Source organism: Drosophila subobscura, chromosome O (assembly GCF_008121235.1).
Source record: "Drosophila subobscura isolate 14011-0131.10 chromosome O, UCBerk_Dsub_1.0, whole genome shotgun sequence".
Classification (NCBI taxonomy): domain Eukaryota; kingdom Metazoa; phylum Arthropoda; class Insecta; order Diptera; family Drosophilidae; genus Drosophila; species Drosophila subobscura.
Window position 1 is genome coordinate 19,615,158 of NC_048533.1, and position 23,967 is coordinate 19,639,124.

At 47.0% G+C, this 23,967-nt stretch overlaps 6 protein-coding genes across 8 annotated transcripts; 1 reads left to right on the forward strand and 5 right to left on the reverse strand.

Annotated features, from left to right (window-relative positions):
- Positions 1 to 792: 792 nt before the first annotated feature.
- On the forward strand, positions 793 to 2,076 carry LOC117899124. Its single transcript, XM_034808917.1, has 2 exons — positions 793 to 1,078; positions 1,140 to 2,076. The coding sequence occupies exons 1-2, from the start codon at positions 945 to 947 to the stop codon at positions 2,074 to 2,076; spliced, it is 1,071 nt and encodes a 356-aa protein (XP_034664808.1). The 5' UTR covers positions 793 to 944.
- A 37-nt stretch (positions 2,077 to 2,113) lies between these two features.
- LOC117896203 (cyclin-dependent kinase 2) lies at positions 2,114 to 3,914 on the reverse strand. Of its 3 annotated transcripts, none has more exons than XR_004649011.1 (7): positions 3,745 to 3,914; positions 3,188 to 3,383; positions 3,021 to 3,131; positions 2,802 to 2,963; positions 2,549 to 2,746; positions 2,280 to 2,483; positions 2,114 to 2,190 (listed from the first exon to the last, which is right to left on the reverse strand). XR_004649011.1 is itself a non-coding variant. In XM_034804331.1 (7 exons), the coding sequence occupies exons 1-6, from the start codon at positions 3,870 to 3,872 to the stop codon at positions 2,334 to 2,336; spliced, it is 945 nt and encodes a 314-aa protein (XP_034660222.1). In that variant the 5' UTR covers positions 3,873 to 3,914; the 3' UTR covers positions 2,114 to 2,190; positions 2,289 to 2,333. The 3 variants fall into 3 exon arrangements, 2 of the variants coding, with proteins under 2 accessions (XP_034660222.1, XP_034660221.1); XM_034804331.1 differs by having other exon boundaries at positions 2,289 to 2,483; XM_034804330.1 differs by lacking the exon at positions 2,114 to 2,190 and having other exon boundaries at positions 2,223 to 2,483.
- Positions 3,915 to 4,986: 1,072 nt separating this feature from the next.
- LOC117899126 (CLIP domain-containing serine protease 14D-like) lies at positions 4,987 to 5,879 on the reverse strand. The gene is made up of 2 exons (XM_034808918.1): positions 5,831 to 5,879; positions 4,987 to 5,762 (listed from the first exon to the last, which is right to left on the reverse strand). Exons 1-2 carry the CDS (start codon positions 5,877 to 5,879, stop codon positions 4,987 to 4,989), a joined length of 825 nt encoding a protein of 274 aa, XP_034664809.1.
- Positions 5,880 to 6,180: 301 nt separating this feature from the next.
- Positions 6,181 to 6,900, reverse strand: LOC117897211. Its single transcript, XM_034805915.1, has 2 exons — positions 6,818 to 6,900; positions 6,181 to 6,762 (listed from the first exon to the last, which is right to left on the reverse strand). Exons 1-2 carry the CDS (start codon positions 6,861 to 6,863, stop codon positions 6,284 to 6,286), a joined length of 525 nt encoding a protein of 174 aa, XP_034661806.1. The 5' UTR covers positions 6,864 to 6,900; the 3' UTR covers positions 6,181 to 6,283.
- Positions 6,901 to 7,918: 1,018 nt separating this feature from the next.
- On the reverse strand, positions 7,919 to 8,762 carry LOC117899150 (phenoloxidase-activating factor 3-like). Its single transcript, XM_034808958.1, has 2 exons — positions 8,746 to 8,762; positions 7,919 to 8,687 (listed from the first exon to the last, which is right to left on the reverse strand). Exons 1-2 carry the CDS (start codon positions 8,760 to 8,762, stop codon positions 7,919 to 7,921), a joined length of 786 nt encoding a protein of 261 aa, XP_034664849.1.
- A 1,207-nt stretch (positions 8,763 to 9,969) lies between these two features.
- Positions 9,970 to 11,682, reverse strand: LOC117899151 (luciferin 4-monooxygenase-like). Its single transcript, XM_034808959.1, has 3 exons — positions 11,545 to 11,682; positions 10,983 to 11,494; positions 9,970 to 10,924 (listed from the first exon to the last, which is right to left on the reverse strand). Exons 1-3 carry the CDS (start codon positions 11,680 to 11,682, stop codon positions 9,970 to 9,972), a joined length of 1,605 nt encoding a protein of 534 aa, XP_034664850.1.
- Between the last annotated feature and the right edge of the window lie 12,285 nt (positions 11,683 to 23,967).

Below are 23,967 nucleotides of genomic sequence, written 5' to 3' on the forward strand. Positions count from 1 at the left end.
TCGCACTCTCTCTCGTTTACCTTCTCTCGCCGCAATGCAAAGAAAAACACTTGTTAGGAATTTACTTTGATTTTCCATTTGTTTTTGCTTTGCTTTTGCACGCTTTGGCTTGTTCAGGCCAGCCTTCCCTTCGTCATGAGACTTCTCATTAAGACCTGTCCGTCCCTTTCGACTATTCCATGAATAAATTTCTTAATTTAAATGAAATTTCTAAATTGTTCTACATATCGAGGCTATAAAACTTGCCTTAATGGAGGCAACCCATGATAAATACCATTTTAAGTTTGCATAAACTCAGAATTGGCATGCCATAAAGAAGTGGAATTGGCAAAGAAAATGCACCCATAAATACGCACCTACTCATATTTAGACAGATCATCATATATTCGCGATAAGGAGTTGGTCCCACAAACAGAAATTCATCAGGAGAAAGCATTTCGCGAAACGACTTGGCATCATTTTCGAAATCTTCGACGACTGACAACATTCCCAGATCAGCGCGAGGCAGAGCAAACGAGTTTCTTAATCACAGACGATGCCTTGAATGGCATATTAATTGTGTAATCTATAAAAATCTATTAGCATATGTATGGAGAAGGCGAGATTGGCAGCTGCCACGAAGCCGCGGGGTAAGAATGTTCTTCTTTTCGACACCCTCCGAATTGGGTTAGCTAATGTTAATGTCGCCAACACAGCCGCCTGTCTGCGGCCTGGAACAATGCCATTTTCATACCGAAATGGATATTGAATATTGAGAGTTTCGCCAACAGTTCAGTGGACCACCATCAAATATTCTAATGAGATGCCGTCGAAGACAAAACAATGGTCATGACCACTAGGTTTGCGTCTCCGATTCGTCGCAGTGTGCTCGAAACCAGGAAGGGCAACAGACGCAGCCAGAGCTTGGCCTTCACCTAAGGATATTGCAGCAACAGTAAACAGCCATGCATTGGCCATTGGTCACAGCTTTGTTGCTCTTTGTAGCATGGAGTTATCCCACACAGATTGAATCAGCCAGGACGCCGTCTTTGGAGCTGCAGCAGAGCTTGCCACAGGCACATCATCCAGCCAAAAAAGAGTAGGAAACATCAGCTTAATATAAGATTTACTTATGTACTAATTCTGTACTCTTCCTCCAGTAACTACCAGTATGTCCTGCTGCCTAGTACCCGCGGTGGCTACAGGAGGCGTCAGCTAACTGGCCAAGGCAAGGCGGGATCAACGACTACCACAGAGCGTCCGCTGGTCCGGGTATGGAATAGTTTCATTCGAAGTGTTCAGCCCTCGTTTAGTTTGCGAAACTTGACCAATCCGTTGGCTAACTTCTTCAACGATGGCAGCACCAATATCATTGAGACAACGCCGGTGTTCCTTCAGGCTGTGGATGAGGAACAGGAGCCAAAGCCAGAGGAACCGATTCCAGAGGTGCAGAGCTCCAAGAAACGCAAACGAAAGCGTCGCAAGCAGCTAAAACGAAGGCCCTCCTACGACTCTCAGGAGTATGATGATCCGTACGATTATTATGCACCTCCGTTGCCTCCAGCTCAGCCCATGTTCTTCTACGACACCAACTCCGGCAGTTACTACGGCGTGCAGCGATTCAGTCCGCAAGATTTTCAGGCAAACTACTACAATGGCTTCGATCCTTCACCGGAGAGGGAGCCACAGGAGCAGCCGAGTCTGGGTAGAATCAACACCAAAAGGATCACTCTTCTGCGGCCGCTGCCGCTCTCATCGCCAAAAGTCCAGTCCCCAGTAAGCACAGTCGACGCCAGCGACTCGGCCAATCAAAGCGAAGACGTGATCGATGGTAATAACTCGAGCAATAGTACACCACTGGCCGATGCAACGTCTCACGGCATTGGCGAAGGCGATAATGACGCCCCGAGACCCACACCGCTCTCCGAGAGCATGCGCAATGCTCTGGGCACGTACATGCGCGACGATCAACGCAGTCGCCAGCGGCAACGTCAGTCGGAGCGCAACGGTGGCGTCACTACAGTCTCGGAGGCAGGTGCCAAGGTTTCGCCTAGGCATCGGAAACGCTACTTTCTCACTGCGCGCCTGGTGCACTGAACCGATATACAAAAGTATCTTGAATAAACTCAGTTAGTACTTGATGGGCATGAACGTGTATTTAAAGAATTTGTTGTGTGTGCGTTAGGAATGGATGATATGAAGTTGCCACCGCTGTAAGGAAGGAAGACAACAGTCAGAATGTAATTTCTCTAGTTATATATTAGGTGGATAAGTGGTAGTGAGGTAGTCGTTGGACTTACTATACTAACAGATCACAAGAAATTAGCTAGGGTTGATCCGGGGTTGGGCGACACTCAGACGAGCTTCGTGAGGCGAGAAGCACTGCCCGCATTGGGGTCCAGCGGCAGCGCAACATGCTCCACGTGCTCCACATTCTGCAAGTAGGCATGCTGAAGCGCATCCTTGGCGGAGATGCGTATGTTTGGGTTATATGCCAGCATCGACTGTGCAGAAGAATAAAATAAAATTATAAATAGATGCTGTATGCTGATTGGCTGCTGATGCTCACCATTATAAGATCGTTGGCTTCGTGCTCGCGGATGGGTGCAGGCACATTGCTGGCCTCCCATTTGGGGAAGTTGGCTTTGAAGTCCGGCAGCTGTGTCACACCCGGCCAAGTGGTTTCGTCGGGCGTGCTCAAAGTGCGAAAGATTCGATACAGCTGATCGATCTCGCTGTCTCCGGGAAACAATGAGCGTCGCATAATCTAAGACAGCGTATTGATGACTTACTGAATTTATGGAGTTATACGAACTACTTACCATCTCGGCGAAGATGCAGCCCAGGCTCCAGATGTCCACTCCAGTCGAGTAGAACTTGGTGCCCAGCAATATCTCCGGTGCGCGGTACCACAGCGTGACCACCTCGTGGGTGTAAGGACGCATGGGTACATTGAAGGCGCGTGCCAGTCCGAAATCTGCCAACTACAGCGAGGAATTAGCACGGAATCCACAGACTGTAAGCCTTGCATGCTGCCTTACCTTTATTTTGCCCGCCGTGTCTACGAGTAGATTCTGGGGCTTGAGATCGCGATGCAGTATCCGATTGGTGTGACAAAAGCAGAGTGCGTCGAGTATCTGGTACATATAGCTCTGAAAAGGATGAATGCTTTAGCTTAAATGTGAGACAACGCAGCTGAGCGGCTTACTTTAATCAACTGCGGTGTGAAGACATCCTTCTTCTTGTCCATTAGCTTCTTCAGATCCATGTTGAGGTACTCGAATATCATATACAGATTGTTGCCAGAAATGACCACGTCGAACAGCTGCACCACGTTCTGATGCCTCAGGTTCTTTAGCAGGGATATCTCACGGATGGCCGTGGAAGGCACACCTTCCGCCTCTCTGCAAAAAGGCGGGAAAAGTCAGTAAAAGTCACGGAATGTATGAAATGTATGAGGAACGCTTGCAACTTTGATGCTGAAGGTGTGGCTGGACCACGCAGCCGAATCATGTGGTGCTACGCATTTTGAAATAACAGCGCAGCACGCACATCATCCTGGCTGTGTTGTGCAGCAGGCGCCTGCGAGTTGTTTGACATTCGTCAAGGACATGGCGTAAGCAGCCAGGATGCTCGCTGTCGCCATACACGTATATAAATGTAGCTGCATTGCACGCCGTTTGCCAACTGATGGTTGCCACAATGCCTCGACTCTAGAAAGGACGCTGGATGCCTGTTCCTGCACTTGATTGTTGATTTACACACCCCTCCAGCCGGATTTTCTTGAGCGCCACATCCTGTCCAGTTAGGTTGCTGCGCGCCTTGTACACAATGCCGTATGTGCCTTCGCCGATCTTCTCAGCTCGTAGGAAGTTATCTAGAACGGTTGTCATCAGTTTAATCTAGTATTCGCAGACTAGATTGACGCCTTGATGTAAAAAAATGGAGGGAACTTAGGCAGTGTTACCATAGCTCACAAAAATACCGAATAGTTGAAGAAGTTGAAGATGCGCCACTGACAATACAGTATATACATAGATGTGTGACGCCGCCGTTGCTGTTTGCGAAATGCGTACCCTGGCATGTAAACATGTGTACAGCAGTGGCAGTTTGAAATTCAAACTGAAAATACAAAAGTAACATAAAGAGCTGGTAGTTGAATTGAGAATGCTTTTGGCATTTGCCAATAATGCATATGGTTTGCCAAACGTCCATTATTGCCAAAAGAGCACAAATAATAAATAACTCATTTATTAGTTTCAGTAAAATTATTTAATTTTGAATAAAGCCATGGGAGACGTATTTTTTTGACCCCAAAAATCTATTTCGACTCTCTTTTACGCTTTTGAGCGCACTTTTTTCCTCTACCTCCACCTTCTACACACAAAAAATAATTGTCAGCATATATTTGTTGGCTCAGTTTTTTTTTGGCAGATATGTCAGCATTTAAAATAGAGTTTGCCCCGCAATATCAGAACATATATATTTTCTGTTTTCTTTTTATGCTTATATATTTTTTAAATTCATTAGGAATTAAGGATATAAACGGATATAAACTTCTACGTACAAACAATGTATGTCTTTACAATCGAAATTCCATTAGTGTATTACACGCTGAATACCCTAAAACATACCATGAGCCCACAATAGAGATGACCTTCTAGATGTTTAAAAACGATAGTACTATCGTTACTATCGTTACCGATGCTACCTTTTTGTAGCGATGTGGCAGCGCAATGCATTTCAAGGATGATTTAAAAAGGTTGTGCATTCTATTTTTGGTGTCCGTTCGGCAAACAACTCTTTTTTGAGTTCAAAATTTTCAGAAACATATTTTTTTTTTTGTATATTCCGCCAACATAAACTGAAGTACCGGGTCAGGATTTGCGGGATTAATTATGTATTTAAATATCTTCAACAAAACCAAGAACAAGGAGAGAAAAAAATAAATTTAAATAAATTGTTTTTATATACGGAGTTAATAAAATAAATAATGAAATATTGCGATCAATTGGCATGAATATTATCCAAAATCCAATTCCTGTATGGGGCAATGAAAATGAACAAGTATGGCGCTGATAGGGATGGATCGTAGCCGCCCACTAAATTGCCAATGAGATAATAATTTGCTGGCAAACCTTTGTCCACACGAACGCCTATCAATGGCGATCCAGGCTGCAGTTCCGCTCCTTTGATGTAGCCGCACATCTGACGTTGGCTCATTTCCGGGTATCGAAGCAAACAAGACTGCGGATCGCTGATGTGCGCATAAGCCTTGATGAGGCGGCCGCGCGTATTGTTTCCCATCTCATAGCCAATCAGATCCACGTTAGCTGCAACAAAGTTCGCTGGTCCTTCCCAGGAGTGCGGCATGCAAATGGGCTGAACAAAGGCGGAGAATGGCACATCGCGATCTAGTCTGACAACAGCTAGATCATCCCCAAGGGTGTTGTTCTTGTAGTCGGGATGCACAATAATCTTTTCAATCTTGAACATTCTGCTGTGTACGCTGGCCTGTGCGCAGTCCGAGGAGGTGTCGAACATCACCGCGTGGGGTGTGAATTCGTTGACTTTGCTGCCTTTGAAACAGCTCGCGGGAGCCAGAACATGACGGGCATCGAGCAGTACGGCAACGCAATGAAATATGAATGATTCATTTTCGTTCCTGTAGACAAGACGACCCAGCCATGGATGCTCATCCTGCTCGGCGTACGCGTTGTCGTTGTAGAGCTGCCTCTCATCCAGTCGTCCGCAGGCTCGCTCTTCGCACACTGCCGCAAAAACTGTGTGTTCAGGAGGAAAGAATTGAATTGAGGTCGCCTCCCGCACGAACCTTGCAAGGAAAACTCACGCAGCACGAATATAACAAATACAAATAAATGTAAACTCTGTTCCAGCATCTCGTTGTGAGCTGCGAGTAGGTCGTCGACTCAACAAAGACTGCATTAATTCGCACAACTCATTGGCAGTCGTCTCTGACTTTGCTGATTATAATTCATCAGCCGGAGGGCTTTGCATAAGTATTTATACATAATTCTGCATATTGCTATCTCGTTTGCATTTATTTTCTTGTAAACTTTCACTTGGTGGGATTATAAATTAATTATCTCGGTAATCCACTTCCTGTGCGCTGAAACAAGTGTGAACAGGGTCGGCATATGACGTTTGCTAGGGGGTGGTCCATGCGTGGAGATACCCAAAAGCTGCCATGTCTCAGTGCCGTTCTCCATGCCCCTGTCCAGCAATGCCGAACCCATCAATATTGGGCTGTCGGTCGGTATGTGTGCGCACACCTCATGCTCCGTTATGGCCAGACCTTCGAAATTCCGCTGGCAGTAGGCTTGGCTCGTAATTTTACTCGTTCGAAGACTGTTTTTCCCCTTTGGACCCAGTGCGGTGGTCGCCACATCGAAGCGCCAGGCAGTGAGGGCAACAGCCTGCACCTCCTCCGCCAGAGGCAGGCAGGAAGACACCACAGAATCGTTCCCCAGCAGTAGTACAGCGATATCGTTATCAGAGCGTTCCAAAGTGTATTTTGGATGAATGAAAATCCGCCTGATGTGATGGGTTTCACCTCCAGTCCTGAAGCTGTAGTCTTTTTTTCGTGCTGCCAGATCACACAGTGCGCCGGCGCCAGTACGTGGCGAGAGGTGATGGCAACGCCAGAGCAGGGATACAATCGGCCGGTAAGCGGGCTGAAATAACGAATTGTTCCAAGCCAAAATAGTGATTCCTGATCACTGTTCGCAGTCACGCAATCGATTGATTCGCTGGCCAATGCATCTAGAAATAGGAACTGAAAATGAAACAGTCCACAAATGACTCAACCAAAACTTACTTCCCAGCGTTATGCCAGATAATAAGAGAAAAATAGATGGGAGCATATTGCCTGTGTCTGCTGCGATCCGTTCTCTGCTGCGGCTGAATAACAACTGAAGTGGAAGTCGCTGGAATACACTTATTTCGATATCGACTCTAAATGAAATGTTGCAATCGTTTAAAAAGACATTTCAAAAAATGTAATTGCCACACACACAATTGGCATGTGTGGCGCTCTGCACTTCATCCTGTCTCAATTTGTGTTTTACGTGCAATAAAAATGCCATTAAAATGTTGGCCCAGCTCCTGTTCATTTTTTGATCTGCGGAGCAAGTGTTTTGCGTGTGAGAGAGAGAGAGGGAGGGCGAGAGTTTTTGCGTGTTCTGTGAAGAGCTGCGAATGTCTTTGGTGCGCCAACCCAAGTTCACAGTTTATGGCTCATTAATCATTTCATGCCATGTTGGTGTTGGCCGACTCGTTTGTGCGTAATCACGCTGTTTGACAGCACCCTTCGTGATGACTTCATGGGAGCCCTTCAGCTGCGGAGCAGGGGGTGTGTTGGCAATTAGCTGTGATTCAATGGCAAACTAAATCTTTTGCTTCACTTGTTCCAGTGCCACCCCGTGCCGACTGCACATAGCAGAATTTATGGCTGCAGCTGTTAGCACATTTCCATATTCCTGCGACTCGCTGCTCCGGTTGCTTGCACTCGATAAGGAGTTGCCTCGAAAATATAATTTATTCCAATGCTGATATGTACTTACGTGCGGTCCTTGGGCGCCAAGCAAGTGCCGAAAAACTGCATTTACCCAAAAACAGAAAGCAGAAAGGAGCGCAGAAAGCAATGGGGGTGCCTGGTGCTGGGTGCTGGCTGGGTGCTGGCTGGGTGGCATAAAGTATCCAATTTCGGGACAGGCGACAGTCCAAAGGTGCGAGCACCAACTGTGTTTTGGGTTTCCGTTTGATTTATGCACTTGGGTTTGAGTTTGGGGAAACTTTGTGTAAATAACCTGAGGAGAGCATTTTCATTCTATTAACGGAAAGGAAAGGGAACGAAGTCAGCCTTAATATGGAGTTTGAAATTTGTTTTTATTCATAAATCAAACTGTCGCAAAGTGGTTCACACTTTAGAGTTCTGCTGAATCCAATCCAAATGCAAGCGAATATTCGTGTGTAAATGCAAACTCGGCTCAGAGTTAAATCCTGCGGCGGCAATGCCCACCAGCTGGAACCTGCGTGGCTCTCCGTGTGCCTCGATGAGAGCAGCCCCGGACATGGGATTGAAGTCGGTGATGCCGCAAATGTTCGAAGTTGCCATCGTATTGTGTCGAACCTTTTTCTGGCACTCCTCGGTGGGGAGTTTCTTAAATGGCATCTTAATTCTCTGCATTGTTCGCTGACTCTTGGGTCTCAGGAAGCCCGACACGTGGAGCGCTGCTGAAACTTCTTCGGCTGTGGCTAGGCATATGGGCTGTACATAGTCGAAGATTTCCACATTCCTCGCCAACTCGATCACAGCTATGTCATTGTCGATTTTGTGGACGGCGTACTCTGGATGTATGGCCACTGTCTGGTGTTCAATGCGCTGAGGGAGCGGTGCACACAAGCCCTGGGCACTGCAGTCCTGTTCGGTGATGTTGTTGCTCGAATCCCAGTCGCCGATGACCACTGCCGAGAGCTTTGTATCGTCATAGCTTAGACAATGAGCAGCGGTGCCAACATGACGGGGAGCTATGAGTGCCCCAAGACACAAATATTGTTGATCTCCCAGCGAGTCAGTGAACTCAATGCGTGCGATCCAAGGGTGTTCGTTCAGTTCTGCGATTAGTTTTCCATTGCTCAACTGCGTTTCGTTGAGTTTCACTGAGGTTCTCCGAGTCTCCCTTTGTCTTTAAGTAGCTGCCATACAGACAGTTAGTTAATCCAGTTTTTGAGGGGGTTATTCACAAAGCTTGACCACTCATAATTAATACATACAATGTGGGTATGTTATTAATAATAAATGACAAAAAACAAGCGCATTTCAATTGAATGAACTCGCACAAATATGAATAAAAGATTAATTTGCCGCCGCTGCACATGGAGATGCATTTATTTATGAGCATTCAGAGTCGGTGCAGCGCGAAATCGACATTACCTAATTGAGTGTAAATGAAATTAATTAATTTGCGCGTTGTTAGCAAACGATTTGCGGTCAATTTAAAGTGGCCAAAGTGACAGAATTTTCCCCCGTTCACAGCGATTCGCTAATGGAAATGTGAAAAGTGGTGAAAGTTGCAGACAGCTGACACACAGAATGGAATTAAATGAGGCCAATTGCTAGCTAACAGCTTAAACTCTTTCCCACTCACCCACCCACTCTTTCTGCCTTTAATGGTGTTGATCAAATGTCAAAGTTGGTGACGAAAACTAGGACATCGCCCGAACACTGAGGTTTTTTCAGCTAACGAGCAGGCGCATGTTCCATCTGCAATAATAACAATGCTGCCAGGATATTGACACAGCTGCAAAAGCAAAAGCAAGAGCTACAGCAACAGCAACAGCAACAACCATACCAATGTGCTGGTCGCAGGTCCTGCCATTGTCAACAGCAAGACCAAATGGCGGGGCAAAAAATGCAACTTGTCATTTGAACAAAAGCAAACCAGCTACAAATGCCGCTTACACGAGAACTCGTAGATGAATGCTCGCTGTGTCCTTCTATGGTATATGAGAGTACGAGGCAGACCCCACTGTGGTCAACACGTGGACAGCCACGGAGCAACGACTGCAAGTGTAACATCATAGAGATAAATGTGTGTTCCCTTCTTTCTGACCCATTTCCTTGATTTCCTCACAAATGTAAGGCAATCTACACTAGAGAGACGCCCTGCCAGTCCAGTCTAGGTGGGGGATGCAGTTTAATTCCAATTGAATTCCAGCGAACAATGTTTGTAGGGCATCTAGTTCTATCTCCGCTTGGCCCAAAGTACAAATTTATGTTATCTAGTAAGAGATAAATCCACACTGACTAATAAAATGGGGAAAGACTTTGTTATCTTTTTCCTAAACTTATCTTGTTTTGTTTATGGTAAAACAGAAATAGTGCAAGTCAGTCGTGACTCGACACAAGCTTGTACTCTGTACTGCGATGAAGTCCATGAAATGTCTCTTTAATGAATTGCGAACTTATTAAATCCCCTTGGCCTGTAGAAAGTGTTGCTTGGTGGCCATTCGATTGGTTTTACCATTGGCACTTCGCTGCAACTGCTCAACGATCAGCGCGCCGGCATGCAGTCTCAGGAACCCGGTCTTCGCATGCCGTGCCACATGCTCCACCACATCCTGCTCTGTCAATTGCTCACTCGGCTTCTTGACAACAGCGGCAGCAGCTTCGTCCCCATTTGTCTCAGTCCAGATGCCAAAGGCGCAAACATCAGCCACGGCTGGCATTTGGGAGATGAGTTCTTCGAGCTCGTGAGGGTAATACTTGTTGCTCTGGTACTTCAGCAGATCCTTCTTTCGATCCACAATGTACAAGAAACCATCGTCATCCATACAGCCCAGGTCACCGCTGTGTATCCAGTTGTCTTCGTCGTAGACCTGCTTCGTCGCCTCCGGGCTGCCGTAGTAGCCGGGCCAGTGGGCTCCCGTGTTAACGCAAACCTCACCCACCTCATTGGGTCCCACGGTGTCACCACTTTCGTTGAGTATCTTCACCTTCAAGCCCGATGTCAAGCGACCCACGGAATTGGGCTTCTCATCGAACTTCCAATTGACAGCGCAGAAGCAGCCCAACTCTGAGAATCCATAGCCAAAGTTCAGGCAATCCCTGCCCAGGCGACGCCGAAGTGCCAGCTGTGTTTCCAGCGTGCAGCGGCCACCCGTGTACATGAAGTACCTCAGGCTCTGCAGATCTGCCACCTCAATGGCCGGACACCCCACAATTGCCGCCACATGCGATGGTGCTTGCATCATCCAGGTGACTTTGTACTCCTCGATGATGCGCAGAGTGTCGGCAGGATCGAAGGCTCTCTCGGAAATGATGCGTTTCGTGCTGAAGACTCCCGCGCTGATTGCAGCTGCTATGCCCGATGCCCAGTCCAGAGTGCTGGCTGCATACTGAACATCGGCAGTGGTCAGCATGCTGCGGGTATAAACAAATCTGTTAGCTGGCATTCGTTTGCCTTTTGGGCTATACTTACTTCAAGCCATTGAGAAGCTTGTGACAGTTGGACATTGTGATTGCCTTGGGCGTGCCCGTGGTTCCCGATGAGCTAAGTATAAACATTTGCTGGCTATTCCCTAACTTGAGACGAGCTGGCTGGAAGCCTTCCTCCACCGGTGTCTGCAGCACATCCTGAATTCTTATGGAGTTCGTCGGATGGTTGCGCATTGTCACAATCTTCACATCCAACTTGGCGGTGGCCTCACGCACTTTCTCGTACTCATCGCCGTCGCAGAAGACAATGCGTGGCTTGGTGATGTTGTAGAGCTTTTCGATGATTTCCGGCAGATAGGCAATGTTCAGGGAGTGGGGAGCGATGCCATTGAAGAAGCAGGCGTATGCCACAGCCGAGATATGTGTCGTGTTCCGCGCTATAATGCCCACAACGTCGCTCTGCTCTAGTCCAAGGTTGCGCAAGTAGCTGGCAATGCGCATCGCGTTCATTAGAAGCTCTTCCCGCAGGAGGATCGTTTTCTCAGAGTCTGAAATCTGCAGAGAAGTTTTAGATCTTATCTTGGAATTTCTGTGAATTTAATTACTTGCGCTATATCCTTGGGATGACGTTTCATCTCTTGGAATATTAATTCACCCATGGACAGGTCCTCCCCAAACTGTGATCTCTGCTCCTCACAGCTCCAGATTTTTGTCACTGGATCGTAGCCGCTGGTAGTTGCCATGTTGATTCGCCTCTTGCTCGCTCTTAACTCTCGACTGTCTGCCGCTGACAGTCCAATTTATAGACACATGAGAGTCTTGTGCTTGTGCTTATCTCACACAGAAGTATTGTACACCCAAGGTACCATGACGTTGCCAATTGATGTGCGTTTGCATTTTATTCTGTTTATTATATTTCTTAGATTAGCAGCTTCGAGTGATAAGCGTTTTGAGTCTCATCAAATCAAACTAAATCATACCCCAAGTAAACTTGTGTGTGTGTGCTGAAGATGATTACTTTTGATTTTGCCTATTTACCCATACCCAGATGCCCTAGTCCCCAGTCCGCAGCTAAATTTATCCAACTCCAAACTCAACTTGCCACGCATCAGCGTTTCCCAGGGAATACACACTAGGGTTGGGTGGTGTTTCGGGGGCAAGTTTAAAAGTTGTTCATGCCTAGCATTTGAAATTTTGTTGCGAAATTATATTGCGGCTTGTTTGTTTCGCCCCCTGCTTCGTATGCGTCACGTTGCGTATACGCGCCATGCGCCCCCCCAGGCAGGCCTTCTCACACACAACAGAAAAATGCTATAGCAACAACAACTAGATACACACACAGATACACACCAACGAGTAGATAAATAGATGTGTTGCGGGGTGGCTCTACAAATCCGACAGCATCTTCCGCACATTCTCGTAAATAAGTTTTTGAAAAGGGAAGCGAAATAAACGTCGCCGTGTGTGTGTGTACAAAAAGGATTGTTGTCGCTGCTGCCACGATAAATGGCCTCACAGTTCACACTAAGCGTGTGTGTGTGGAAAATCTATAAAAAGTTATAAAAGTGTCATTAGCGGCAACAATGGGCATGCCGTCAGCATCGGCAGAATCTTAGCGCGTCCTCGCTAAAGCCTTGTAATAATCCCTGTCCTGTAAACTTGTTTTTGCCGCCAGCTTTGCTCCCCCGCGCTTTGCATTGCCAGTGAGTGACCGAACAACAATAATTCATACAACTACTAGCTAGCAACAGAAAAAAAGTAACATGGGGAAAAGTAAAAGGTTTTCCGTGTACAAATTCGAGAAATGTCATACTCGTGTGTACGCTGTTGAGTACTGGTCCGCTTTGCCTTTTATGCCTATCACTTGTTGTTTATCAGTCGTTGATTTGCCTTATTGTGTTGTCTCGTGCATAATTTAATACAAAAATGGACCGGTTTAATCCAACTGCATGGCCCTGATAGATTGGATTGGCCTTTCTATGTAATTCTATTCTCCCTTCTTTGATTTTGCTTAGATATTTTCAATAAATGTCCATCAATAGTTTTTGGATACTTTTGCTTTGACTTCAGTCATCTTTTATTGCCAAAGTTTCGTGCCCGTCACATTGAATCAAACAAGTTTACTTGCAGTTGGATCCCACCTCTCTCTGGCATCCCACGCGTGTTAGTTGACTTTGACAAATTTCAGCAAAGTGGATTAATTTGTTTTATTCTGTACCCATTGCTGTCCACTCATTAGAGCCACAGACAAGTCGAACTTTCTGGCAACAGATAAGAAAAGTTGGCCCGACTGGAGGGCTTTAATTAAGGCGCAGCCCTCAGACGCCAGCCGGAATCAACAGGTGACTGCTGCCAGGCGGCCCTGGCCCTGGCCCTGGCCCCGGACGTTGACAGGCGACTTTGCCAATTAATGGCTCAGAGACTAGCTTTGGCCGAAGATCCTTAGAGTTAGTGCCGTCCTGCCTGGTTCCCTTAACTTTAACTTTGCCCATAAATCTCCATTTCTAAAGTTCAGCAACGGATACGAGTAAACAACGAGATTTGGCGCATTATGCAAGCGGAATGGGATCGGAATTTAGGCGGCTGCCTCTATTGTTGTAGCGCTGTTGTGTTCCATTCCACTGTGCCTGAGGCCACCACATTCCTGGAATCCATCATCGTGCCGTTCCGTCTTGCCACTGGCGTTGACTTTGGATTTTCGCCAGTTGCCAAATGGCAACTTCGCATGAACCACGCCCACTCCATGTCGAGTGCCAGCTTAACGCCCCACATGAGAAATTATGCGTATTTTTCTTAGCATTAATTCTGTGTGTTCAACAGAGAACAGAAACAAACTCAAGTTCATATTAATAATGGCTGGAAAATGCACTCTTTGTCGCGGTTCACTCCATGGAGCATACGAGTGTGTCCGTGTGTGCCATAATGTTGCTCCCGTTTGTGTGTGTGTGTGTGTGCGCGCATTGCCGAAAGGCAGTCGGGAATTTATTTAACTTTCACTTTACTTGAAGCCGTGGCAGCTGCGTGCATTTGATTATTCCCGTCTGCACGGCAGCGAAAATGCCAACGAGAAACTCTGTTGGCAACAATCAAAAGTCGCCACTGACAACGGGCAGAAATGCCGCCAGTGGAGGGCCCTGCGTGTACACGTATTTTTTGCTCATTTTAATTCATTTTACTTCATGGACGATCCGCTCATTTTCGCCTGACATTTTCTTTTTTGGGAAATTCATTTGCTGGCTTCGTATTTAAGGTTGCATTTTCTTCGGCGACGTCGCTTAGCATTGAGCGATATTGTGGCGACCCTTTTGTTTTATTTATTTACATTTGCCAGGAGATAAGCGACGGAGAAGTACAAATACAGCGCGGAATTTACGTAAGACTCAACCCGCGACAAATGTCAACTTGATGGAGGCTAATTAAATCAGCGACAGTGGCTTAAAGGACTGTTGACTGTCTCGCCCTCCAGGGGTTCACTCTGTAAGAATTAATTCAATTAAATGGAAGCATCCAAAAATTATAAATTTCCCCAGAAGATTCTTTATTTTTACTGCTGCGGGACTAGTTTTTTGTTACCTTTATCTTTATTTATTCTTCTTTCTCTCCATTGAGTTAATTGCCCATTTTCATGCTGATTGATGGGCGCTCTGACTTTTTGTACTTGTCTAAAAAATGCTGAATTATTTTCCACTGGCTGATGCCGGGCAGCAGCTGAAAGTGTTTCGTTAATTAGGAAGCGCGGAAATCTGTCAGCTGTGTGTGTGTGGCAGCCACAATGGTCGTTCCTCATGGCAACCGTGGCAATCGCAGCGGGACTGCTGCATATTGAGGCAGCTCCGTCGATGCGGTTGCCATAATGCCCGTAATTACTTTGTTAATGCTCAGCGTATTATGGCAGCAAATTAAATTATGTACGGTGCGAGCACAGAGGGAAACCAGTGACAATGCGCCACACAACCAGCACCAGCCAGAGCCCCAGAGCCAGAACCTACATACAGCAGCCAGTACACCAGCCAGCATGCTCGTACCTATGAAATATTTAAGATTGTGGCTCACTTTTTAAATTGTTTAAAGGACCAGCAAGACCACTTGACTGCCGTGACATTTTAGCTTGGAGTATTATGCGCAAGACTTTAATTAAATGCGACAGAATCTCTCGCCGAGTGCCCGAGGAGACAATCGTTGAGGGAGTGCAGGGAATTGAGACTCGCAGCTAAGCCACTCGCGGAGCCAAGACTCTGCTCGCAATCAAGCTCACAATTTCCCTCATCTTCATCTCATCAGCTTTCCATTCAGACTGCAAATTTTGTATCGCAAATACTCGCACTCGAACTGCGATTGGCAGGGCCAAATATTGACACAAACTTTGTCAAGATTTAGTCAGCAGTTTGAGCAATTTTAAATCAAAGTTACAGTTCAGGGCTGCCTGATTACTGGACTACGTTGCTCCCCAGGGAGTTACACTCCTTGGCTTCCCTTTCATTACGCCATGGCTCAGTGTTGGCCACAACACACTCCAATTACGATGCCAATTTACCCTCCTACCACAAGAGATGCTGGGCCAGAGCGGATGTCCCGGGGTGCACGATTACTCGTACTCGTCCTCGTACCTGCACTGCCGTGGCACGCTCAGATAATTTCATTGTAAAGTTTAAGCAAATGTTTACACGGCAGATGGGAGACAGACCGACTGTGGGGCGTGCTCCTCTTGCCGATAATTGAATTAGGGATGCCAAACGACAAGGTCTAGGGTCTGGGGACTGCGTCACAAAATGAAAGGCCCCAACAGGTGTTGACTTTTCAGCAATTTTCCCGTAGTTTGGGTTCCCATAAGTCTTTAATAATTTAATGGCTTAATAAAGGGCCAAGCAGGCGCAGTGCCTTTTGATCTGATCTTGATCTGATTTGATTTCATTTGTGTGTGTGCGAGTCCGTGCCCTTGCCAGTTCGTCTCTAATTGAGTCAGCTGCTTGAGGCTGCTTGGAATTGGCCTGATTGTGCATGGGGCACAAACTCGTCAGTGTCTGCGACTGGGTCTGGGCCAGGGCGAGGCTCTCGCTAATTTCCTGCATTCAATTGCAGAGCTCTTCGGTGCCGACACTGAATGGAATTAAGAATGCAACTTTAGTCTATTTAGTCGCTTGTAATTGCGTTTGCTTGTTAACTTGATGCCTCCCTGCTGCTCTTTGACTGCTTTCATTCGGACAGCAAGTGCAGCAGCAGCAAATGGCCGACAGCCAAAGCAAAATGCAGCAAAACCACACAGCACTCTCCGGCTAATGACATTTGCGGAGAGAGGCTGCCAAAAAGGCTGGAACTTGACTTCAGTCCAAGCCGCAGCTGGCAAGCAGAACAAAGCCCCACAAAAGCATCCCGAATGCTAGCCAGCAGCTCTGACGTCATTCCCGATTGACTTCCACGGAAAAATCTCTGACGCATTCCCGACTCTTGCTTTAAGGCTTTATAATGGACAACTCATTAAATCACGGAAAGTCCCTGGCCAGGGATGAAGTGGGAAAAGTCTTCTTGGACTAGCAGATTAATTTCTCAAAGGATTTCGGCTTCACTTGGTTGTTCTTTGTTGTGGCATGTGCCTCTCGATTAGGAAGTTGTCAAGTGGGATTGGCCAGGTCATTGCATGGCAGGCATATCCAGGCGCCTCTTGGCCGGTCAACTTTTCATGGAGTGATTACACTTGTAAGCGGGTTGAATGGATTGCCGGAGTATTGATTTAGAATGATAAAATGAATAAGTTACTGTCCATTAATAAACACACTGCTGGCAGGCAGAGCTACTTACTGACAGTTGCTTTGATTTTGTCAAGTGCAAACAAAGGTCAGCGGTTTACACGCCACTCGGCAGTTACAAATCCTTTTGGCAGACTGCGGCTGGCCTTTTGCCTCCTCGGCCACCACTTGACCGGTGACCAGTGCGAGTCGCATAAACCACAAATCTGATTTATGGCCTTGTCTGAGACAGAAGACTCTGACTCTGGCTTAAAGCAGCTTTTCAGTGGGCAACATTAAGGCAGCGCAAACAAAGGCTCCCACACAAACGCACAATTTGGGCTTCCATTATGAGCTCTGTTGACGAATGCATAATTGAATCTAAAGTATCTCATTTGTCCCATAAACACGTTCGACTTTTATTTTACTCACCTATAAATAAAAATGGGGAATATGGGCACACAAATGGTTGACTCCTGTGGGGGAAAAGTCAACGTGCAGGCAGGCGGGCGGTAGGCGGTAGGCGGCAAACAAACAGCCCCAAAAAACAACAATTGAATTTCTGTTTAGTTAAAAGACGCACACACACACACGCACACTCGTAAATAATATATAAGGCAATACGTATAGGAATTGGCATTGATATTGGGGGAATATTAATGCCCGTTTGTGGGTGGTTGTGTGTGCCACAATTGAAAAGGCATTTGACTTTCCGCCTGGACTTATTCTGTGTGTGTTCGTTCCTGCGGTTTTTTGGCTCTGTGCATTAGTTTAAAAGGCTTCCAATTCGATTTGTGTTATAGAATTGCTTTATTTGTGTGTTAAATGAATTTCACCAATTCAATGGCAGCTCAAGAGTGGGCCCCCAAATTGCGGTTTGCAGCTAATGATGTTGCGAAGTTACAAATTTCCACCGCCCCGAGGCTTTGCTTGCCATTGTGTAAGGGGCTTAAGCCCGACTAAAAATCTGCTCTCTGCTGTTAAATACACTCTCCACCAACACACACAAACACTCTAAATGTATAATTAACTCAATAACATGATAATTATAACGACAACAGACAGTAGGTGGGAATGTGTGTGTGTGTGTGTGTGTGTGTGTGTGTGGGCTGGCAACACAGTTTACCCATTACGAAGGCATGGGAGCAGCAAACGTGACAGGCCCTGAAAAGTTTTAGTTATATTAATAATTTGATTAGTAGTTAACGACAAGAGGCAGACAGGCTGGCGAGCTGGCGGGCGATGGCAACAGTGCGTATGTGTAACGCTGCTACATATGTCGCTTTTCACTTTCAACTCGACACCAGAGCGAGAGCAGGCAAAAGTTCGGCTGCGGATGCGAAAGGTCTCGGAAAGGAAACTTAATTTTCGTGCCGCATTTTTGCATATTTTATTAACCCAAACAGACGGCACACGGCGGGCGCGCGATGCTGTGGCGGAGCCATTCGGATAACCAACCCAATCATAAAAGTTGCCCCACAGCCGACTTCCTTTAATTTTATGCACAAACAAAAGTCCTCAACTCGGCCCAAGTCGGGCAAAGGGTTTTCTGCTTTTCTGTTTATTTGTGAGCCCGAGAGCCCGACAGACGGAGAGCGTGCTTTGGTTTCTCCCTAGAATTTCCTCCTACATAGCTATATATATATTTAAATTAAATCTTAAATATTGTGTAGATTGCGGAATCAAAGCAGAGCTAGAAGCAGAGCCTCCGACTCGAATTACACTTGAAGTTTAATCGCCGAGATTTGGCATCCGGCAGGGCAGCCACCGCCAAGTACTCGCACTTGGGGGATGCTGGTTGAACGGGGACTGGGCCTAGGAGTGCTTTAGATAGTCGTTTGATTAGGGGAAGAGAGCCATCACGGTCTGCTTTCCGTCTCTCTTCATTTACGAGAGCCATAAAATGTTTAACACGTGTCCCGTGGGCTCTTGGCTTAAACAGCTTTAAGGTCTCTCCTCTGATAGCTCTTGCCTTGGATGGAGATGCACTCTGTCCGCTGAGTTGATAAGCATTTTGCTCTGGCCACGTATCAGTGCTGCCCAGGGGCCAGCAAATGTGCGGGCTACGCAAAGTTGGATTTGGACAGGGCCAGAAGAAAGTTGGACTCGTCTTATCTATTCGCCTGACTGCTCCTGGATGTAAATTGCATTTGGTGCCGAATGGTGTTGACTTGCCCCCCAAATGAATGTATTTAGAGGTTTGCTTTGTTTCATCGACCCCCGTTGACGCTGTGGCACGATTCCGAACTCATTTGACCGGCAGTCAGAGTCAGTTGATTGACCGACCGACCACCCCACTCCACCCCACACACATAAGACACTTCGATCAAAGTGTCATTCCATGTTAATTGCTTGGTTGTTGCGGTTTTTGTGATGCCCGTGCCACGAAAGTTCAAAGTTCGTAGGCAGAATGGAGAAGGAGAAACCTCTCGGGTTAGAACACTTTTTTTGGACAAATTCTGAGAGAGAGAGGGCGCAGCTGGCTGGCCCCGTTGGACTTTACTTTCACACATATCCGACAGATGTCGAATGTCCTCCGTTTTTGCATCCATAGTCCGCTGTCAAGTTGAAGCTTTGTTCCCGTTTCCCGCCCACTCGCTCTCACTTGCTCTTTACAGGCGGGGAACTTTTTTTTTTCAATTTGCGTCTGCCACAATGGGTTATCAAATGACAACGTGCAAAGTGCTCAGCACTGCCACATCCTGCCGGCAGGAGTCCTCCGGCCAAAGGATGCTTGGCGCTGCTCGAGCTCGAGCTCGAGTCTATTCAATTTCAATTGGAGCCTGTTTCAAATCGATTTTTATTATTTTGCATTTATTCTTCATCCTTGCACCCACCTCCACCACCCGCCTAGTCCATGCGAGTATTGGATTTCCATCCATCCATCCTTTTTTGTCAGCGCTCGGTTTGTCGTTTGGCATTGTGGTCGTCGGATCAAGGTGACCGGGTGGGCGGACGCCGGATGCTGATGGGTCGTTAAATCCAACACAAAATCTAAGCCTGCTCCGGGACCTGCTGCCTGCTGCCTCTGGATAATACGCAGACAAATACTGATTAATCTGAGTCTTTAAGTTCAGATTTGCGGGGCACAATTGTTCGGTAAATGGTAAGCATTTATTATTGGAGGGAGGAAAGCCTTCTGCCCCGCACGCATTCAGCTAATGACTCCTCGTCTGTGGCTTAGTTTGACGGTGTCATCCAGTCGTCCCACGACTTCTGTGTGGCATCCCGCCTGTCTACCCTTATTTGCCTAACTGACGTTTCAACGCGTGTCAGCGGCGAGAGCAGCAGGCAGCGGCTGGTCCCATCATCACTTTTCGTCCCATGCTCCGTTGGAGCTGTCACCATGACTGATACTCGTACAGCATCCAGCATCCCACGGATGCCAGGTTGACGCACTTATTGTTTGACTTTATTTATGGAGCGATATTAGAGGCGTACAGTGCGTGCTGTCAGTCTATGCTCGTGGCTGGTGGCTGGTGGGATTTGCAATTGCTTTGTCCTGCTGATAAAAGGGTAAAGAGTTGGGTCTCTGAGTCTCTTTCTGGCCATAATGTATGTGACATGGGCGTGTTCAATTTGCTTGATAGATGTCTGCCATTGTAGCGGGAGCATCTCGAGCGTGATTTGGTTTTGCGACAGATAGAGACAGCGAGAGAGCGAGAGACAGCTGGCAACTGATGTGCCCATTATGGCAGTTTTCCTCGAATCTCATTTGGCAATTTGCAATTTACTCGCATTGCTGATGGAGCAGTATTTCCAGCATTCCCCCAACAAACCGGAAAGGGTTGTACGCAAAAAGTGCTTTCGTTTTCCTGGAAAACTCAGTCCTCAGTCGAGTATCTCCTCTCGCACTCTATTTAGTCATTTCAGTTGAAAATTCCAAAGTGAAACTTCAAGTACGGGCTTGGACACACTCTGCATGCTACATCCTCGGTACAAGGACCAGTGCCAAGTCGAAGGAGGAGACTCGACGCTCAGAACTCTGAAACCAAAGTGAAAAGTGAAAAGCGAAAACTTTTTGCGTTGGGCGTTTATCGAATTATGATCGATTTTTGCGCTCAATTGAGAACGGGAATGCCTGGCGCAAGGCGACTCGAGAAATGGCGGCCAATTGCATTAAATTATTAAGCGTTTTAATTGCGAATTTTAATGGACATTTTCCGTAGCAATTGAATTTACATTGACAATCAATTGGCAGGCACCTCCACACCCAGGGGAGCAAGTTCCCCGAGGAACTGGCAGAACATTCTTTTGCCAAATTGACAAATTTTGACATTTACGCAGTCGAAGCGAAGCCACCAGCCACCAGCCAACAGATGGAATGTGGGAATGTGTATTACTTGTCTGTTTTTGCTTGTATTTCTGCGCCCCCCCTCCGCACCTCATGTGTATGTTGTCCTTCCTGTCTTCCTGTCGTTGCTGTTGAATATGTAATTTGATGAGCGGCAGACACAACACACAATGCCCCAGCACAGACCGCCGATGCATGTAAATGTATGTATGACTGCTTCCCCACAGCTTCCGGCGTCTCTGCTCGTTGATAAGCCAAGGAATTTGAGGAGCCTTGACTTACTAGGCACATCCACATCCCCCTCAATCCCCGCCTCATCCTGTTAGTTTGCTTTAAGTGTCCGTGCACTGCCTGGGGGGTCTGGGCCACACTTCAGTTGGTGTTTGTCTTGTGGTTGGATTAAAACACACTCGCCTCAGTCCCTTCCTCCATGTCCATGGCCATGCTGGATTCCAACACATAAAATCTGACACACACTTTTGCTCTTGCTCGTCTGGGAGTTTACGAAAATATGCGAAAAGTGTTGAATTTATTTGTCTAACATTTTGACTTTTCACATTTGTTGTTACGACTTTTAACTCCGCCCGGCTTCCATCTAGAGCTGTATTTTCCATACCCGGTAATCATAAAGTGGGGCTGGGTAGATTGTGTTTGAGTAAATGCGTGTAACGAAGGTCCTTGGCTGGGTAGCTCATTGTCGTGCTGTGTAATGTTGTGCTCCGAGTGGATGCAGCTTGTGTGCAATTATTCAAAGCATATGTCTGCGAATCTCTCTGCCACGGATGACGAACGGCACACATGTTGCTCCGTGGAGCAATTAAAGATGCGAACACAGACTAAGCACCATTGCTGGCACGTTTCTTCGCTAACAGTTGACATTTCTAATTCGATCTTAACCGGATTAATTTCATCCTTCCGCCATTAGGGACAACCGGAAGTCGCAACGAGTCAAGAGAATGGATTAGGGTCGGTCTGTCGTCTGCTCGGGCCTTTGTCTGAATGTCTCCTTGGTCCTTAATAAATTGTTTTCTACCCTGATTGGCCCAGGGACCCAACAGTGGAACGGAAGCAGCGCCAACAGGTGGCTCACAAAACAAAATAAAACTCTCAGGAAAACTCTGTAAAAGTGTAAACAGACTGAGAGAGAGGCATGACATCTCTGAGCAGCCAGCAGCCAGCGTCTAGCATGCGATAAATTTATTCACACACCTGTTTGTCTGTGTTCATGTAGCTGCGAGTATAAACAGGTAATCATGACCAGATGCTGGCTGAAATCTCCATGCCATAATGCTGCACTTGAGAGAGGAGTCAGTCCTGGTTGCTGTGGCTCTGTTCGGCGGTGACAGGAGTGGCCAGGAGAGGCTGTCCGTGCTGTCAGCCATTTTCGCTGACTCTGGCAATGACATTGCCACTTGATGCGGCATTGTTTAGGCGACAAACAGCTGCTGTGGCTGTGGCTGTGCTGGAAAATTACGCAGCAGAAATTAGGCAATGGTCTGACATTTTGGTTCAAGTCTAATCCTGCAGCTCGGACCGAGACCACGAATGCGTGCCGCGTGCGGTGTGCGGTGTGCAAATGGTCGTAGGTAAATGTAATTTGATTACATGCAAACAAACATAATTTATTGCCCCATTCGTTGGAGTTTATCAGAGCCACTCAGTCGGGACGTGGTCTGTTCTGCTCATATTTGTTGCGTACTCAACTATGTTTGTGCGATTGATTGCATAACCGTAAATTATGCAACGCAACAGACTGCCAGACTGCCGGACTGCCGGATTGCTGATGATGGCCCAGTGCAGGTCCATGAACGAGGCAGGCAGCGGGCGAGTGCTTTTAATATTCATCTAATGCACTCGACGTGTTTGTTGGCACAGTGATGGGTCAGCCATGGGTATATACGACTAGCACAAGGCAGCATTCGACCGATAGGACGCCACAGGGTGTCCAACAGTGGCATACTCCGCCCACCCACACTTTGTGCATTAGCTTCATTTTTCTTGGCTCCTCTTGTTGGTCCTGCTGTTGTTTCCAGCAACTGGCAGCTGCTGCTGCATCTGATGAGAGGGCTGCTGCACCCAATGGCACAGAGTGGGTGTGTGTGTGGGTGTGCTAAGTGAGTGTTGCTACCTGCACTTGACTGCTCCGGGTGCGGGTCTGTACGTGGGAGGAGGATGCTGCCTGCTTGCAGCTCAACTTAGCATTGTAATCATTGATCTGCCATCGGTGGTGCAGAGCAGGTTCCCTGCTCATACTCTGCTGTGTTCCATTCTGCTTTGAATCACGCAGGCAGCTCGGAGTCGGAGCTTCGAACTGCACGTGGCGTATGCGCAATATTGGATAGCTTCATTGGGACTTGCTTTTATTTGGCTGCTGCTCACCTGTTTATGCATTCAATTTAAGCAATGACTTTGATTACCTCTAGCGGTATGCAAGAAGCGTAATTTATTATTTTTGATTGCTGCTAGAAAGAAGAGCAATAATCTCTTTCGATCTCCATTATTACTTGATTGATTCTTTCATTTCTTTGCCCTGTCAATCGAGTGCCTGCAAGTGTCTCTGGCAGCGTGACAGCGTGTCTGGCAACGTGCAATGAACCGCCTGGCATGAAAATAAAGCCCAGAAGCCAGACGTGCACGTGGCGGGAACACTGGTTGAGGTTGTGGCTTCGCTTTAATGGTGCTAATAAGGCGCTGGTAATTATAATTGAATTGCTTGAAACCGCGCTCCCTCACACAGTCTGAGTAAGTGGAAGCCTGCTCGTGTTGCCCATTCGATTTTTCTTCGTGTGCAATTACAGCAGCAAGGACGAGCGAGCGAGCGAGCGAGCGAAGCAGCGACTGACATATAAAAACTGATTTATGCCTCGGTCTGGCAGGGCCTGGAGTGGAGTGAGGAGTGTGGGATTTGCCACTTCAATTGTAAGTCAAACAGTTGCCGGCTATGTTGATGCAGTTGAGATTTAATTTGATTACATTGGCCTGGGCGAGCAGGGCAAACATCTTCTGATTGC

What these genes read in the sequence shown, in the direction of transcription:
- LOC117899124 (XM_034808917.1), top strand. Translation starts at nt 945, where the DNA reads ATGCATTGGCCATTGGTCACAGCTTTGTTGCTCTTTGTAGCATGGAGT. An exon ending in CATCATCCAGCCAAAAAAGA is followed by an intron (nt 1,079 to 1,139) that starts GTAGGAAACATC and finishes CTCTTCCTCCAG; the next exon opens with TAACTACCAGTATGTCCTGC.
- LOC117896203 (XM_034804331.1), bottom strand. Translation starts at nt 3,872, where the DNA reads ATGACAACCGTTCTAGATAACTTCCTACGAGCTGAGAAGATCGGCGAA. An exon ending in TCACACCGCAGTTGATTAAA is followed by an intron (nt 3,132 to 3,187) that starts GTAAGCCGCTCA and finishes CATCCTTTTCAG; the next exon opens with AGCTATATGTACCAGATACT. An exon ending in GCTGCATCTTCGCCGAGATG is followed by an intron (nt 2,747 to 2,801) that starts GTAAGTAGTTCG and finishes ACGCTGTCTTAG; the next exon opens with ATTATGCGACGCTCATTGTT.
- LOC117899151 (XM_034808959.1), bottom strand. Translation starts at nt 11,682, where the DNA reads ATGGCAACTACCAGCGGCTACGATCCAGTGACAAAAATCTGGAGCTGT. An exon ending in ATCCCAAGGATATAGCGCAA is followed by an intron (nt 11,495 to 11,544) that starts GTAATTAAATTC and finishes ACTTCTCTGCAG; the next exon opens with ATTTCAGACTCTGAGAAAAC. An exon ending in AAGCTTCTCAATGGCTTGAA is followed by an intron (nt 10,925 to 10,982) that starts GTAAGTATAGCC and finishes TTATACCCGCAG; the next exon opens with CATGCTGACCACTGCCGATG.
- LOC117899126 (XM_034808918.1), bottom strand. Translation starts at nt 5,879, where the DNA reads ATGCTGGAACAGAGTTTACATTTATTTGTATTTGTTATATTCGTGCTG. An exon ending in ATTTGTTATATTCGTGCTGC is followed by an intron (nt 5,763 to 5,830) that starts GTGAGTTTTCCT and finishes CTGAACACACAG; the next exon opens with TTTTTGCGGCAGTGTGCGAA.
- LOC117897211 (XM_034805915.1), bottom strand. Translation starts at nt 6,863, where the DNA reads ATGCTCCCATCTATTTTTCTCTTATTATCTGGCATAACGCTGGGAA. An exon ending in ATCTGGCATAACGCTGGGAA is followed by an intron (nt 6,763 to 6,817) that starts GTAAGTTTTGGT and finishes TCCTATTTCTAG; the next exon opens with ATGCATTGGCCAGCGAATCA.